Source organism: Papilio xuthus, unplaced genomic scaffold, assembly GCF_000836235.2.
Source record: "Papilio xuthus unplaced genomic scaffold, Pxut_1.1 DF825017.1, whole genome shotgun sequence".
Classification (NCBI taxonomy): domain Eukaryota; kingdom Metazoa; phylum Arthropoda; class Insecta; order Lepidoptera; family Papilionidae; genus Papilio; species Papilio xuthus.
In genome coordinates, this window is record NW_013533632.1 from 5,313,061 (window position 1) to 5,328,799 (window position 15,739).

The 15,739-nt window shown below is 31.2% G+C and overlaps 3 protein-coding genes across 5 annotated transcripts in view; 1 reads left to right on the forward strand and 2 right to left on the reverse strand.

Moving 5' to 3' along the window:
• Positions 1–293: 293 nt before the first annotated feature.
• LOC106126468 (mitochondrial thiamine pyrophosphate carrier) lies at positions 294–3,174 on the reverse strand. The gene is made up of 5 exons (XM_013324153.1): positions 2,056–3,174; positions 1,596–1,687; positions 1,200–1,395; positions 662–883; positions 294–591 (listed from the first exon to the last, which is right to left on the reverse strand). Exons 1-5 carry the CDS (start codon positions 2,284–2,286, stop codon positions 361–363), a joined length of 972 nt encoding a protein of 323 aa, XP_013179607.1. The 5' UTR covers positions 2,287–3,174; the 3' UTR covers positions 294–360.
• Positions 3,175–3,247: 73 nt separating this feature from the next.
• On the reverse strand, positions 3,248–3,955 carry LOC106126469 (macrophage migration inhibitory factor homolog). The gene is made up of 3 exons (XM_013324154.1): positions 3,769–3,955; positions 3,492–3,667; positions 3,248–3,416 (listed from the first exon to the last, which is right to left on the reverse strand). Exons 1-3 carry the CDS (start codon positions 3,874–3,876, stop codon positions 3,338–3,340), a joined length of 363 nt encoding a protein of 120 aa, XP_013179608.1. The 5' UTR covers positions 3,877–3,955; the 3' UTR covers positions 3,248–3,337.
• Positions 3,956–6,293: 2,338 nt separating this feature from the next.
• Positions 6,294–15,739, forward strand: part of LOC106126139 (alpha-1,3-mannosyl-glycoprotein 4-beta-N-acetylglucosaminyltransferase A) — a 47,874-nt gene continuing 38,428 nt past the window's right edge. The window contains exons 1-2 of one of the 3 annotated variants that reach the window (XM_013323618.1): positions 12,029–12,285; positions 12,522–12,647. The gene's annotated coding sequence lies outside the window, so the exon portion shown is untranslated. Of the gene's footprint in view, positions 6,480–12,028; positions 12,286–12,521; positions 12,648–15,739 lie in introns of those variants that run through there. The other 2 variants (XM_013323620.1, XM_013323619.1) reach the window with 2 other exon arrangements.

Consider the following 15,739-nt stretch of genomic DNA (forward strand, 5'->3'; position numbering starts at 1 on the left):
ACTTTAGAATTTATGAATTTAGATCAGTAAAAATTAATCAAACTGATTTTCACAATGCATCCCTAATTAAGTTTGTTACCGACACCTATTTATTATTGTTTCAAAAATAATGAATCAATTGCTAGTTTACCTCTTTCTTCCAATGCCTCATAGACCAAGTGCTTGGTTTGGCATTTCGGGCTGAAGGGGGCGCTTATCACTAGAGTGAAAGTTCTTCTAAATAACATAATAACTCATGGTTGTTTAAAGATTTATTAATTAGTTTTCTTATAAACAGTTCATAGTATTTTAAATATAACAACATGACAGACATCAACACTTAATAATATATAATGCATCCAAATATATGTATAAATAAAATTAACGGACAGGTTTGTTGAATTCCCTAACAACATAACATGCACATTCGTAAGTTGTGAATGCTACAATACTCGTTAATTGTGATTTTAAAACTGTCACTAGCCAACCTTGATATAGACCACTAAAACCCTCCTTTCTAATTATATTTCTTATGCATGTTAGAAAACTAGTGCACCGAATTAGATGACGAGATGTTACGCTAGTGGTGAACCTATCATCTTCTTTGTGAGTCTGGAAATAATTTTAAAGGATTACATAAAAGTTAAATCAGGACATCGTAAGAAAAAGGTACGTTACTCACTCCAATTTGCAGTCGCCGTTTTACTAAGTCTAGCGGATACGTAGCAGTTTTTGAAACAAAGCCCGCCGTAGATCCAGCGATCATGCTTGCGACGACCACATGAGATGGCTTATAGTCAGTATTGAGAGCATCATCACGATCACGACGTTGGCCCAATTTTTTCAATAGCAGTGGTTGCATAAAGCGAAACACTGAAAATGACAGACCAACAGAGGGCCCGTACTGAAAATATTAACCAAAGATGTTACATGTATTCATGTAGTAATCAGGGGCTTAAAAGTGAAGCCACCTAAAGAAACACTAGATAAATTCGTGCAATCATGCGGGCGACTAATTCAAAATCTCAGAATTTGTAATTCAAAAGAGTTTGGACTTACTACCAATATATTGTTTTCATTAAGCGGCACACTGCTTCCTATGCTTGATAAACAAACCTTAAACGTTTATTTTGTAACTCGAACTTATATAGTAAAAAAATCTACGTTGATACATAATTTATTTGGTGTTACTTTACATTTAACAACTACAAAAATCTTACTTGTATAAGAGAAGCTGATAGACCTTCGTAGAAAGCAAGAATGCCTCCCGCTTTGTATACGGCTTTTGCTCCGTTAAGTATTCCCTTATACTGTTCTTTGGCAATCATCTGTCTTACTCTGATCACTTCTAGAGGCAGAGCGACGGCGCCTGAACAGCACCCGGCTATGATGCCACTGAAGAACAACATTGCGGGCCTAAAATTTTAAAAATAAATATGTATGTATCGGAATGTTCTCGTAATGAAGATTAAAAACAATCAGAAAGCAAGAAGAAATAAAAAGCGCCTGTCAAAATATTACCCAATAAACACAATGATCTTGATGTTGATTCGTTCATTATATTTTTTCAAAGTAAATACAAAAATAAACAAAAAAAAGTTTGATGCTATACTTACATATGTTTCTCATTTATTCCTGAATTTACAACTTGTTTTGATACTAATTCATATATGAAGAACTGAGTACTAACGGATAAGATAGAATGTACCTAAAATTGTTTTAAACCATTAATGCCGAATATTCAAACTTCATGGTGGCTGTGAATTTCGTATTAAGGTATATAAAAATCCATTTTAAGTATCGGAACATTTTAAGTATCGGTAAAAGCGTAGTTTCCTACATCTGTAGTGAGACTATTTTCTACCCAATGGCGCATAAGTGCGCTTACATTTAAACACGAACCGTTAGCCTTAAATGGACAATCACTTACATTTATGACTTGTTAAAACGTAAGTAACTTTTAATATACTTTTCAGTAGGCATTAGAACTAACGTAAATTCAGTTCACTTTAAGATACACTAATCTAGATTCTCTACCAAGTCCAAGCTTAAAAAAAGGTGTGGATATAAAAATACCTGTCCAATATAATGTCCATGAAAAAAAGCTTTAAAGCCTTCTTCTTCCAAAATTTTCCTACTCATTTGGAACATACTAAGGTGCTTTATATGTTTTCTTTTTTGTAGTTGTGTTCTTAATTTTATGATGTCGACGGGTTGTGTGATCAAGCGCGTTATGATGCCAGTGAAGCACCCAACAGCAAACTTCTGACTATGAGTGAGGCTGTCATTGCGTTGGTAGCCCACCATTGTAGACTACACAGCATCATTAAAATCGGTTGCTTTCATTTTTCTCTTAATCATATCAGACCCATGGTAGACCTGATTGAGATTTTTTTTGGCACAGATTTTAACTAAAACTGAAAATTAGCACATTTTTGACATTTTGTGACTTTTATTTGACAGATAAAGTGATTTGTTGCTTTATGGTGGTTACCATAAATATATATTTTTTTATAAGAGCGGGGGGGCAGGCGAGCGGCGGGAACACCGAGGTGATCAACGACACCCATGGACATCTGCAACACCAGAGGAACTTCAGATGCGTTGCCGGCTTTTAAGGAAAAGAAGTGTAAAAGAATATAAGAAATTTTTGAGTCTTACATTACAAAATGCGGCTCACTGAAATTTATAAATGGATAGACGATTGCTTGCAAAATACAACTCTTGCCTCGTTCCGATTTAAATGCGCCTGTTGTTGTTACGTGATACTTAAATCTATCTGTATTATAAGTTTAAATCCACATTACCGCTATAAACCAATCATCATCACCAAAACTGAAAAAATAAAATAGCCACAGAATATCACGGTTTATAACCAATCCATATATAGAGGTCAGTGGCCTGGATAGAAAAAATCATTCGTACAGTACGTGCATATATAAATCCGGGTTCTGATCCCATTGTCTCGTAATCACATAATCGATTAAACGGTAGGGTTTGTAAAAATATACGTTTTTGTTAAAGTTATCGTTATAATTAACCATAACGAATACTTTAAACGATGATTTGATGCAACTCACCCTTAAAATGATTGTATATTTGCTCTCTTAATTTAAAGGAAAAATACTAGACATTCAAGATAAACATAAATTATTATTAAATATTGAAAAAGTGAATTTTTAATTAAAATCCAAAGTAACCAATATAATAAGTGTTAAAATTATCTTATTAGGTACGTTATCTATAATTATGGACGATAAACAAAAAATAAACAGTCACATAAGTATTATTTTATTTCGCTCTATTTTTTTAATATCAGTACATCGTTAACGTAGAATATTTCGCTTGTGCAATGTTTTCATGCTCCAATTTCCTCAATAGTTACTCCTCCTTTAGCAACATTGTAAGGAAGTAAATCATAAAAGGTCAAGAAAAATCTGTAAGGGACGAGCATATTAAAAATTAAATATACCTATATATAGTTTTAACAAATAACTATTGTTTTAACGTACCTGTGGGGTTTGACTTTAAGTTCCTTTTCCAAGTGTTTGGACAATTCTCTAACGATCTCTTTATTCTCATTCGGACCGAGATTACCAATAGATTCTAAGGTAGCTATAACACTTGGCTCTGACGATTCGCCGCCGAACGACATTTGACAATCTCCTGTTGTTACACATATAAATTTCTGTAAAAAAAATAAATGCAATATTAGAAACAAACATCAAATATTATAGGGAAAATGACATAATGCCGCAATTCATTGGTAATTGAATAACTCATACTTACGTTATTATCTTTCTTTACCGCTTTTGCAAGAACTGGTATTATTTTATCAACAAAATCCCTTGGTATTTTATAACTGGAGATATTTGTATATATTTTTAAACACGGCATTATTCCGATATCAACGTACTACACAGCGCAAGTCTGAGTAACGATAATGAAACTTTGTATGAAATGTCAACTTGTTTTATCAACTACTGAGTTGTTTACGTATTATACAATGCAATGATTAGACTTGTTATAAATACGCTTAATGTTTGTATAGAGGGGGTTCAATGTTAAGTAAATAAGATATGACATTTGTTTTTCTCAAAATTAATTGTTTACGTAGTTCACCTTCATATGTTCTCTATTATTAGATTATGACCGACCGGGCGTTTTCTTATTTTTGTATAGGTGTTATAACAGTAGGATCATGGTAACAGTATTCTTCTATATAACTACTATTTGAATGTGGGATAAAAAATCGATGAATCAACAAACTTTAATTAGTTTTATACAAAACATGTTTTTTCTCTGATCGTTATAATATCTAAGTATTGGACCTATTGATGATAGTTCTATTTAAGTTGAATGCCATATGGTTATTTTCTAAACTGGTAAAATTTGGTATAAAGGCAAGTTACATTTGGTTCTTAATCTTATTTGTGTGACAAGTTTGTACCGTCCGCAAGACCAGAACAGCTATATTATTTAAGTAAATAAAGTCAATATTTATGTTGTGTATTTATCCTTCAAATGTTTCCAAACGTATAGAAAGCTTATCACCACCTCAAAGGCCGGCAACGCATCTGCGGTTCCTCTGGTATTGCAAATGTCCATGGGCGTCGTTGAACACCTCGGTGTTCCCGCTGCTCGTTTGCTCCTTCTGTTATAAAAAAATAAATGTTTCTGATGAATCTTTACTTATTTTACGCTAAAAATTATATGTATTTAGTTGTCTTGTGGTCACGTTGATGAAGTAATAGGTGTTCCAACGACTCTAGTGGTTTGTTTTATTATAAAATAACTGATAAATAATTTGTTTATTTTTTTTGCAACAAAGTTACAAATACTAACGATTGACATTGTATCTTATCAAAGAGCGTTTCTGTTGATTGCTAAAATGACTTTGCTTTGTGACATATCACTTTCATTGTCATTGGTAGAAATTCGAATGTAAATAAAAACAATACACTTGTGGCTAAAAAGGACAAAGTCCCACTCTCTCGTCAAAATTGTTATACCCGTGGGTATAGCACGAATAATTGCGATAGGCGTTTTCATATCATCATCGTCAATTATGTCTTAATTAGTACGATATTTTTGGTGTACTTTACGCTCGATAGGAGCCCGAAGCAAATTATAAATGAATAATTAGCGCTGCGCCGATGATGATACGACGGCGGTTGTTACAAATTTTCGTGTGAAGCCCACCGTACAGAATACATATAATCACATGTGAAAGAACATACAAATTAAACTCTTCCATCCAAACATATTTGCATACCCGCCAATATAATTACTGATAAATCAATATTTTACTTTTAGACATGCTGCCATCTATGTTAGGAAATGATAATTACAGTGGCGTCAAAAAAAGCTTGCGTTGTGTTGTCCATTGCATTAAGAGATGGCGCTGTAGTTGTTTTCAGAAATCTAAATTACCACAGAACTATGAATAACTTCTCGCTCAGAGTTAAAATTATATTCTTCATATTAGTAGTTATTAAATATTGTAAAAATACTTATTGGAAAACTAGAATGCTATGTTAGGATGTTTGGGAATATATATTTTTTTATTTCATTACAATTGAAATAAAAGAGCTCTATTTATCTAATCTTACATAGAATCAAGAAATTCTGAAACTTGCTTTTATTATGGCGAACGTAACTTTTATATGTGAGCATATGTACGGTAAGTAAAAGCTTTCATAGAAACTTATTCTGAAAAATCTTGTGTTACCAGTAGCCCCTTGAATTCAATAAATAATACCTCATGGTGTTGTAGTGGACAGTAGCCTACAAAAAACAACATAATATGAGACCACTGAGTGATTTAGAAGATTTTCACGATAATATCGGATGTATAGACCAACAAGGCTATCATAACCGGTGGACATAAATTAAACTAAGTTATGATAGCCTAGTGGTTCCCCCACTCTGTAGTCAAAAAATGTCACAATATTGCCTTTGTACCATAGCGGTCATGTCATTTTTTATACCATTTTCTATGTCTAAGTAGCTTTTATATGTATTCTCATAGAATGTCTAGAAGTAACGAAACAAACGCGATAGCAGCGCCTCTTATCGGTACAGATGTCCTTGTTTAACTATAATTACAATTTTCTCTTAAACACAAGTATAAGTTTATTAAATAGAAACCAAGGCATGGGTTATTTATTTAACTCACCATATTTAACCAGTTTAAAAAATGAAGGATTGTTTTCTTAGACGATGATAGAAAAAAGAAAAATGTTGCGGCACCCATGACATGAAGATAAAACTACGGTCGGTAAAGCAGTACACCGCAACGCTTGGTGGGGGATTGTTGTCTAAGTTGGAAATAGAAGTGTCAAAAACATTAAAATCACAATTTTGTCATAGTTTTAAAAATTTAATTAAATTTAAGTAAACAGGACACAAATACTATAAACAATTATGAAACCGGTTTAAGAGTGATTGTAAAAAAGGTGTGTTGTTAGTTAATGTGATTGTTTATTTTCATCAAACAGGTAAGTTTACTTAGATTAACTTGAATTTAAATTTATTCGTGTATAAAATAACTTTGATTTCGTGAAATTCATATAGATATGTTACACAAATTTATAAATCATTTATTTAATTCAATACAGTGGATATAAAAGTAAAATAAATAAACATTTCAATTTATTCGAAATTAATTTGTTATTTTATTATTATTGAAATAAAAAATGTTGAATAAATATGAAAAAAATTATATAGTTTGTATGATTTTTTTTCATAAAGATTTCAATTTTATACAGTAGCCTAATATTAATATGTGTAATACGGTACACGACGTAAAATAATATTATTTTTATTTTAATTGTAAAAAGATACATTTTATTTGAATTCTGTATTTTCTTTTTGGGGGAAATATTAATGCTTTTTCATAAATTACCAATTAGTCTAAAAGCTATTAGTGAAAATTAAAAAATTTCATTCTTTCTTCGGTAAATTGGTTTCTCGCGAAAAGTTCCGAGTAAAATAAGCGGAAAATACTAATGTGATAGTGGCGCTTTTACTTTGTAACTTTATTATATTTTTTATAACGATTAGGATTTGAATTTGATTATGTGAAGACATAGATATATAATTAAGTAATTCTTGAATCTGTTAGTCTTTCAAAAAAGGTTCTCGTAATAATAGTGATCTCACAAAATAATTTTGTAATGGATCGCTTGACAAGGTTGTACAATTTTGGCGTTGACTACTTTTACGGGTATAAACATCGCTAATGTCTGATTTAGTCGGATGCCTGAATGAAATTGCTCTTAAAAAGAAACGTAACATGTTAATTAACGCGGAGTTTTTAAGCTTCCATTTTAGTTATGATGTGATATTTATTTTTATGAAAGCCTTTAAGTGTAAGTTTTATATTAAATGTTAAGGAACTCTGTACCCATATTATAGACATTATATTATTGTCTAAATAGCTTTAAAGGCTTAATAAAAGGAGGAGGAGAAGAAAATGAAGAACATCTTCCTTCACCTTTAGGTGAACAGTAATTCGCGTATAGATCAAAATTGGATTACTTTTGAGAATATCGTGAAAAATGATATTTACATTTTATTTAATTGATTAATCATAGTCTCGTAACCGACTCGTTTTAAAATCGATTTTTCTCTCATAACAGATGACAATCGTTGGATTGTTTTAATATAACCATAACCACTATTGTATTTATTAATAGGGTAAATATTAACACGCACTTATTCAAACGATTGTATTAGTTCCATGATAACGATAATGTGATGATATTAGGTGTATTTCCAATACGTAAGAAATAATCATAAAGAAGTGAATCATTTATATAGAGTAATCGAGGTACATATTTAAACATATTTGTTGTTTTGTTTTTTCGTTTTTTATAAAAAATTGTTACTTCAACCCGCACTAGGCTAGCGTGGTTGATTAAGTCACCCTAAGTTAAGATCGGTTTCAACCCCTCGGTAGGGACGTATGCGATCTGACGCGGATCTGTTAGTAGTAACCATTTTAGTCGAATTTTAGCCGTTCACTTTACTAGGTGCCGGGTAGGTTTCCGTTTTTTCCTTTCGAGGTGCTCTAAAAACAATTAAAAGACTTGTGTTTATAACAGAGAAAGATAAATTGAAGTAAAGAAATATTAGCCTACAATTCACGGAAGATTTTTCATTACTTCTAATTTTTAGATTTTCATGTTAACTTATTATTTTCCTTTCGAATATTTCAGACAAAAATAATACTGACTTGAAAATATATTTCGTGGCGTAAAAAATTTAATTTTGTATGAAATGAAGGAAAAAGTAATGTATCTTTTAAGTTTACACGTGAAAACGTCTTTAATTTTGCTGAAACTGGTCTATTGAGTAATATTGCAATAATTCTATTATTTGTTTTCTTTGTTTAATTGCCGAAACACATGTATGAGAAATAATATCTCTGTATCCACAAAGAATATGAAAGTGATAACAATAAGTGAAGTCAAACAAATTTTAGTAATTGATTTTTTGTCAGCAACGCAAATTGTACCAAAACATACTATTTTTATATTACATATAGATACTCCAATTTTTTTTAATACGTGTCACGAAAGTCGAATGCACATTAAATACATTAAAAATATTTATCGATTATAATTCCTTTAATGTATTCAACAAAGATATTTCAAGAACAAAGAAATTGGAGAAGAGAGATGTTCATAAAGTTTGGATAGTAGAATAAAGGTCGTATTAAGTTATGCACATTCCCTACCTGAGAGCACTCCTGCTGTCGCGAGACATGTAACCGTGACAAAATAACGATACCCAGGACTTTAATGCCTCGACTCAACATTATAATTAAACAATAATCTCACTCCTAAAACTTTGTTTAAATTGATTTCGCTGTGGTCACCCCTTCGTCCACGCTATAGCCCGCGGTACGTTTTAATTTTCATATTGTTGAAATTACATCAACGACCTTTCATCATATTTACGTTTAGTTAGATTGACGTGCGTTTCGATGTTCGTTCGGAAAGTGAAATGTTACGAGTTGGTTCTTAAATGTATATGATATAGGAATTGGTTTAAAAAACCAAGAGACCACAACATGCAATTACTATGATGCAAATGTGAAGAATATATAAAACTCTCAAATATATTACCCAGCTGTCTGTCAAGGCTGTCCGTCAACTTAGACAAATAATTTAAAATAGTTATCCATTATTGTATGTAATTAGTAGATGTAAATTTCAATTAACTTATAATCGGTTACGTACTTTATCAGTTGCACTTTGCTCAATTTGGAGTCTTATAACTCTAGATTTAGATCATAACATTACGGGGAATCTTAATTTTTTTTATCTAAAAGCTAGATTATGTTATCAATGTTAATCATCTGTTAGGCCGCTATCTAGTGACTTATCTGCGATAAGTAATTTATTATCAAGTGTTAATGAGAAATAATAATTGTTACAATTAAATAAAGTGTGTACATGTCGTTTACGCAACTGTTAGAGACGACAAATAATATAATTTATCATTTTAGTTTTAGTTAACCTTGTTACAATTTTTAGTTCAATGTAACTTCTTATTTAACATTCTAATTATACATAAGTGGTAGCCAATTTAACTTTATACTAATAAATTAATAATTACAGTAAAATACCGCTTATATTGACTGACTGTTTTTTTATCAGTTAATTATTTATATCAATGTCGGTTATATTGACTGGCTTTTAGAACATGTCGCTTTTTGTGACTCAATACATTGTGACCGGTTATAGTGACCGACATGATTCCTAACTGGGTTCACCGCAGAAGAGGGATTGAAGGAAGCAGAATTAATTGGCGATATGTTTATGACAGTAATTTGACGTTGGTGATGATATATCTTTTTTACACAATAAAATTAGATAAAGTATATAATTATATGAGAAAAAGATAAAAGCAAAAATGCATTACCTATTCCTTATGTAAAATATATAGTTACTACGTGCAATTTTATTTGCATTTATCTCTATTTTGTATGTATGAAAATAAATACACACACTTAAAACAGGATCAGTTTACTTTTTACATAATATTAGAGTTTACACACACACACATACACACACACACACACACGAAGATAAAGTATATAAAACGATAAGGTGAATTACCAACCTTTATGCTTTATTTATTCAATGATGATACATAATAAAGTAATTTAACTATCTTAGTTTTAACTCGTAAAGGCTTCAATGTATAAAATGCCATCTTGTAGAAATGTTACTGGAAAGTAATCGAATTTGTTTTTACCCGCGATTCCTTCCGCGCGGAATTAAGAAAATATATCACGTCCCACCGAATCCGGATATATAAGTATCCTTCCTATATCCGTCTCCTGGTTCTAACCTCCCCACCAATTTTCAGCCAAAACGGTTCAACTGATCTTGAGACGAAAGTAAAATGATTCTAGGCACTTGATATTTCGCACAAATTTCTGTTACTTAGTAGGCACGCAATGAATTGTTTTTAATCGTTTTCTTGTATAAGAGCTATATGAGTGAAATAAATAAGATTGACCACTCCACGACTCTATTGCCTCTATCTTTACAAAGTCTATATACATGTAGGTATGTATATAACACGACGTTTTGTGTATTAATTCGTCCAATATGCGATTTGACGAGTCTTAACAATACGCCTCGGTAGCGAAGCGACGGGCGGCGTTCACAAGTTGCTTATGACATATAGATAAAACTGTCTGTTAAATGGAATATTAAGACCATCTATAACTGAGAAGAGCAGGCAGACAATATATACTTGAGTATTGGCAAACAAGATATAATGTAGGCCTGTTTAAGTCTATCGGACTGATCGTGGGCTTCTGACAATAAGATCTCTATACAAAATATGTCGTCATCCCTGTCTTTCATCTTTTACAAAACAGTGATGGCAATATGTTTTAAACTGAAATCTTGGTCTCAGAAACCCACGGTTATTGCTACTTACTTACAAATCCGTACGAATATAATTCTACAGAAAAGTATCTTTTCTACAGAGAGTTCTTAAAACATTATTAATGAGTTAGTTAATTAATATCATGATTTGCATAGATTATTAACCGATTGTTAATAATTACAAGATTTTGAAAAATGAAATAATAAATTTATTACTCTAGGTATTCTCAAGAATGTGTTCTCAATTGGGTTTCGAACATTTTATTTCCCGCGGGAGTTGTAAAGTAAACTTGAAAAGTTAGTTATTTACCTTTGATTTGTTGCTGTTTCGAAAATAATTGTTATTAACTAGCTGTTTTCACCGACTTAGACCGCTTGGAATTTTATATTCCGAAATATATTTTCTAACTTTTATTTATACCTTTAATGGGCATATTTGTAAAAAAACACTATTCACTGAATTACTCATTTTTGCCCAAAAAGGGATTTTCTTTCAATTTCAAGTTATTCTGGTCAAGAAATATCGTTGTTTCATACATATTATACTTTTTGCCGGAGCCCCCACTTTATACTATTAGGGGATGAATTTCTGCAAAAACTCATAGTGCCCACTCCTAGCCTTAATTTTAAGTGTTCTCGGCCCCATATCTACGGTGGGAAAATTAGATCAGATGCTACCTTTGTCTCTGTTTTGACCTTAAAAAGGCATATTAAAAAGAGCACGACATACGTAGTTAATTATATTTACTGAAAATTATTTATTCCATTTTCAATTAATTCTGCTGAAGGAATAACTTTGCTCCAATCACACTTTGGACTCTTACTTAAGGCCTTGGGAGATGATTTGTAATAAATTGGAAATATGTAAAATAATTCCTTAATGCTCACCTACTTAGAAATAGAAATCCCATAACTTCAAGGGTATAGGCCTAATAATCTCAGGTCTGCGTTGATATATTGTTCAAAGGTTGTGAATCGCGCAATAGTAACAAACGACGATAATTAAAAATAAAAAAATAAATCAGTAGTGATATTAATTTGCCAGCATAATGAAAGTTACAGAATGTGTACTCGCCTCAATGATTTTGTGTGAACTTTGCACTTTATTCGGGAGCACACCGAGAACTACTTGTTAGTGTTGTTAAAGGTGGGAGGGTCCATCTCGTCGTTACCCCTGGATACGAGTGCAACGGCTGCCATTGTACCGATGCTGACGCGGGCACATCCCACACAACCTTCCCCCCTACCCTAGGGCATATTGCGCAGGTTCCGTTCAGGATCTAACGGGAAGCTGCCTTCGCACCACTCAGAAGCAGTTTAGATCTAGTGTTGACAACACGTCATAAATAACTCTTCCATCCATCACTTAGTGCGAATCGTTTTGAATAGACAGGTAAGAAGTTTTACATAAAATAAAAATTAATAAAAAATAAATTAAATTTTGTAAAAAAAATAATATGATAAAAATAATTTGAGTGTTTTTTAAATTTAAAAAATTTTGTTTTTTCAAATAAAATATTTTTTAATTTTTGGACTTGAGTTATTTAGTTAAATTTTACTACTGAATTTTTTTAATGAAGTAAAATTGTCTTATTTGCAAATAATAATTTTATTAAATAACTATTTTAGCGGAATCAAATCTGCCGCAAATTGTTTAATCGACGATGAACTCTAATTGAGGAGAACGGAGGAGCTACTTAGACGATTAATGTTTGTGTTAATAATGTTTTGAAAATTTTCCTAAGTTTAACACAAGTAAGTGGATATTCAATTTTGTAATATTTATTGCTCTTTATCCCATTATTTAAAAATATTAGTTCTGCTTAGAATCATACGTAATTCTATATTTTTATTTGTATTTATTGCCTTTTATTTAGGTTGCGTATATCATAATTTGATTTTAAATTTCAATTTTTTATCGTCATTATAAAAGTGAAGAAAAAAATATGACCTAAGTTTTTCACTTTTAAAGTATTAGATCGAACGCGGCAGTATTAAAATATATTTTAATATAATAATGATTACAGTAGTTCATTAGATATGCATAATGAGACGGTAACTTAAAACATTATTCGTTAGTTTCGTTTGTCATTGTCTACGTCGCCGTGGCAGTGTGGTAATTCCCCGGTTTAGTCGGTCTTACGAGGGAAGTTGCCTCAGTTTGCTCCATGCGTGTTTCATGTCTCATGAAAAATGTTAAGATTGTCAATGGCTTTTTATAATTATTGACCATAAAATATATATAATATATATCGAAAGATATTTGCTATCGCCTATGTGTATACGTAATCAGAAATTAGAAGTTGTTAATGAAATATTTTGAGCGCTCACAGCACACTTACGCGCTACTATTTATTAGGTTTTTAGATAAATTAGTATACAGCCAATGGCATACGAATGTTTTGTTTATAAATGTTGCGAAATGTTACCTGGGGAACTATATTATGCGATGCGAATGAGATTTAGGGAGAGTTGAAGTTTTTTCTACTATAATAAACTTGGTCATCATGTATTGATTTATCCATTAAATATGTGAATATTAGCTCAGATGTTTTCATACTATTGTATACTTCACAAACAATAGAAGTAATTATTACCGTCGACTACGAAGGTTAAAGGATGGTTAGGAAAACGGTGTTGGCAATATTTAACTGTGTCGACATGACATGCCAATGGCGAATCAATTCGCTATCGACTTTATATATTTTATATTTCATTCATATCACTGTTTGAAATTTAACTTCTTAGGAAAAATACGTTCATAATAAGACTTGTTACACACTGTCGCGATCTGCAACTGAAGCGAAGAAACAAACGCGAGAAAGACTAAACCTGAAAGATATGAAAAACGAGAATGGAACACAATAAAAATCGTATTGCAAAATTGCGCTGGTAGCGCCAATGAATCTATTTTATTTTAAAAACGAAATAATAGAAATAAAGATTTACGTTCAATTAGAAATATTTAATTTTAATGTACTACTAAAGGAAAAACCAATGTTCGTATCTTTTATTGTAAAAGAAGAAAAAAATCGTACAATGTAATAAAAAAATGCATTCTGACTCAAATATTGAATCAGAGTAGGATGAAATAAATTTTCTGCTTCGCCTTTTTACTGGATTCTCGTATTTCATTATCTGCACTATGGATTGATTCAATAGTCGCGTAAAAGTCGCTTCAACTCAATTTTCATATTTTAATCTACAGCGTGTTCACAGGTTTGATGTTGTTGGGGTGAATATTAATGAAATATTACGTTCTCAAGTATCATGGTAGTATTTGTATTGGCCGTTATTTTATATTTCTCAATTATTTAGGGATATCTGTAGTTGTATAAAATATTTAAAATTATGTGTTTTATAACGTGCAACATTTCGAGACAATTTTAGACAGCGCAAGCCGACGAAGACATAAGAACGTCGGAACTTATCACGTTTTTGACAAGAATCCGAATTTTACCTTAAAAGTTTTTCAGAATGTCGAAACCTTTACGGAACTTTTATTTTACCTTTCGTATTGTTGGAAAGAAAAACTTTTGTAATGTTTTCGGTTCACTTCAGTTGAAAGTGAATTTAAGGTTTCAAAATGTTTATGTTCCGAATGGCGTCTACTCTCGCATTTTGAAATCGCGATTATAAAATATATCAAATAGTTAGTTGAAATTTGAGTTTTAATATGAGCAATCGGGCACTTGTGTAGTGAGGAACAAAACGTGGGATACTTTGTATCCAAGAGGATAACAACAACCAACTAACTTTCACCTAGTAACTGTATTGTAGAGTTTTAAAAAGTTCAATTTTTTATTAACAAAGAAACAAGCAAATATTTTACTGTAGCTAAAGTCCCTTAAGTGTTTTATTTAGTGGTTTAAAATATGGAAAAATTAACTTCTTTTAGAGTTTTAAACATGAAGTTGAGCATCCTTCTTAGTTTTTATATTGCCGAATGATATCCATATCGACAATTATATTTATAGATATTCTATTTTTAACCGACTTCAAAAATGAGGTGGTTCTGATTTTTTATTATATTTACCACAAGGAGGTTGCGGCAAACGTAACATTGCTTAGCTATAAATGTTCCATTCGCGATAATAAATTCAGACTGCAAATGGGACATTCGTGTTGCACTTCTGACTAAGACAAGATATTTTCTTGCCTGTTGTTGAGGCATTAGTTATTAATGTTTCAAGTGAGGGAAACAGTGCCGGGCTTTGTAACAACGTCAGTTAACTTTTATATAAAATATTAAAAAGACATTTTGAATTCAGTGAAGTGCATATTAAAAATTTAAAATTCTATAAATAAGATGTTATTATGATTGGTATATAACAGTTGATCTTTTAACTTTTATTGGAGTACAACCATTTAGTACCAAACTTGTCTCATTAGTTATTATAAATAAGTTATCAATTCGTAACTTTTAGACATTATTAATTAGAATCCTTTGGCGCGAATTGCGCGCTTTCGTTACAAAGTCAAGTGTCAGAATGATTAGTGAGGGGACATAAATGTCGACATATTAGTAAGGCTAGTGTTGTACCAGTACACCGGCACAGTGTCGGATTTTTTTCCTAACATTACTAAGAATAATTCTAATTCTTATATATGTTATTTTTACATTTACAAAAAAAAATGTTAGAGAAATTATAGTATGTATGTTATGTGGAGACTAAGCTTTGTTAATATATTGAAACAATACGAGTATTTTTGAATGAACTTAATATATATGATATTTAACAAGATTTGATTAAAATTTACTTTCAATTGAGATGTTTTCGGTAACGAATTCTTTGTAACATATTCCTTTTTATTTTATAGACACGTACGATGATGGAGACCTTTCC

Coding starts and splice junctions, on each gene's coding strand:
- LOC106126468 (XM_013324153.1), bottom strand. CDS start 2,286: ATGGTGGGCTACCAACGCAATGACAGCCTCACTCATAGTCAGAAGTTT. Junction 1,688..2,055: donor ATGGACATTATATTGGACAG/GTATTTTTATAT, acceptor AAACAATTTTAG/GTACATTCTATCTTATCCGT. Junction 884..1,199: donor TATCAGCTTCTCTTATACAA/GTAAGATTTTTG, acceptor TAATATTTTCAG/TACGGGCCCTCTGTTGGTCT.
- LOC106126469 (XM_013324154.1), bottom strand. CDS start 3,876: ATGCCGTGTTTAAAAATATATACAAATATCTCCAGTTATAAAATACCA. Junction 3,668..3,768: donor CGGTAAAGAAAGATAATAAC/GTAAGTATGAGT, acceptor TTTTTTTTACAG/AAATTTATATGTGTAACAAC. Junction 3,417..3,491: donor CTTAAAGTCAAACCCCACAG/GTACGTTAAAAC, acceptor CGTCCCTTACAG/ATTTTTCTTGACCTTTTATG.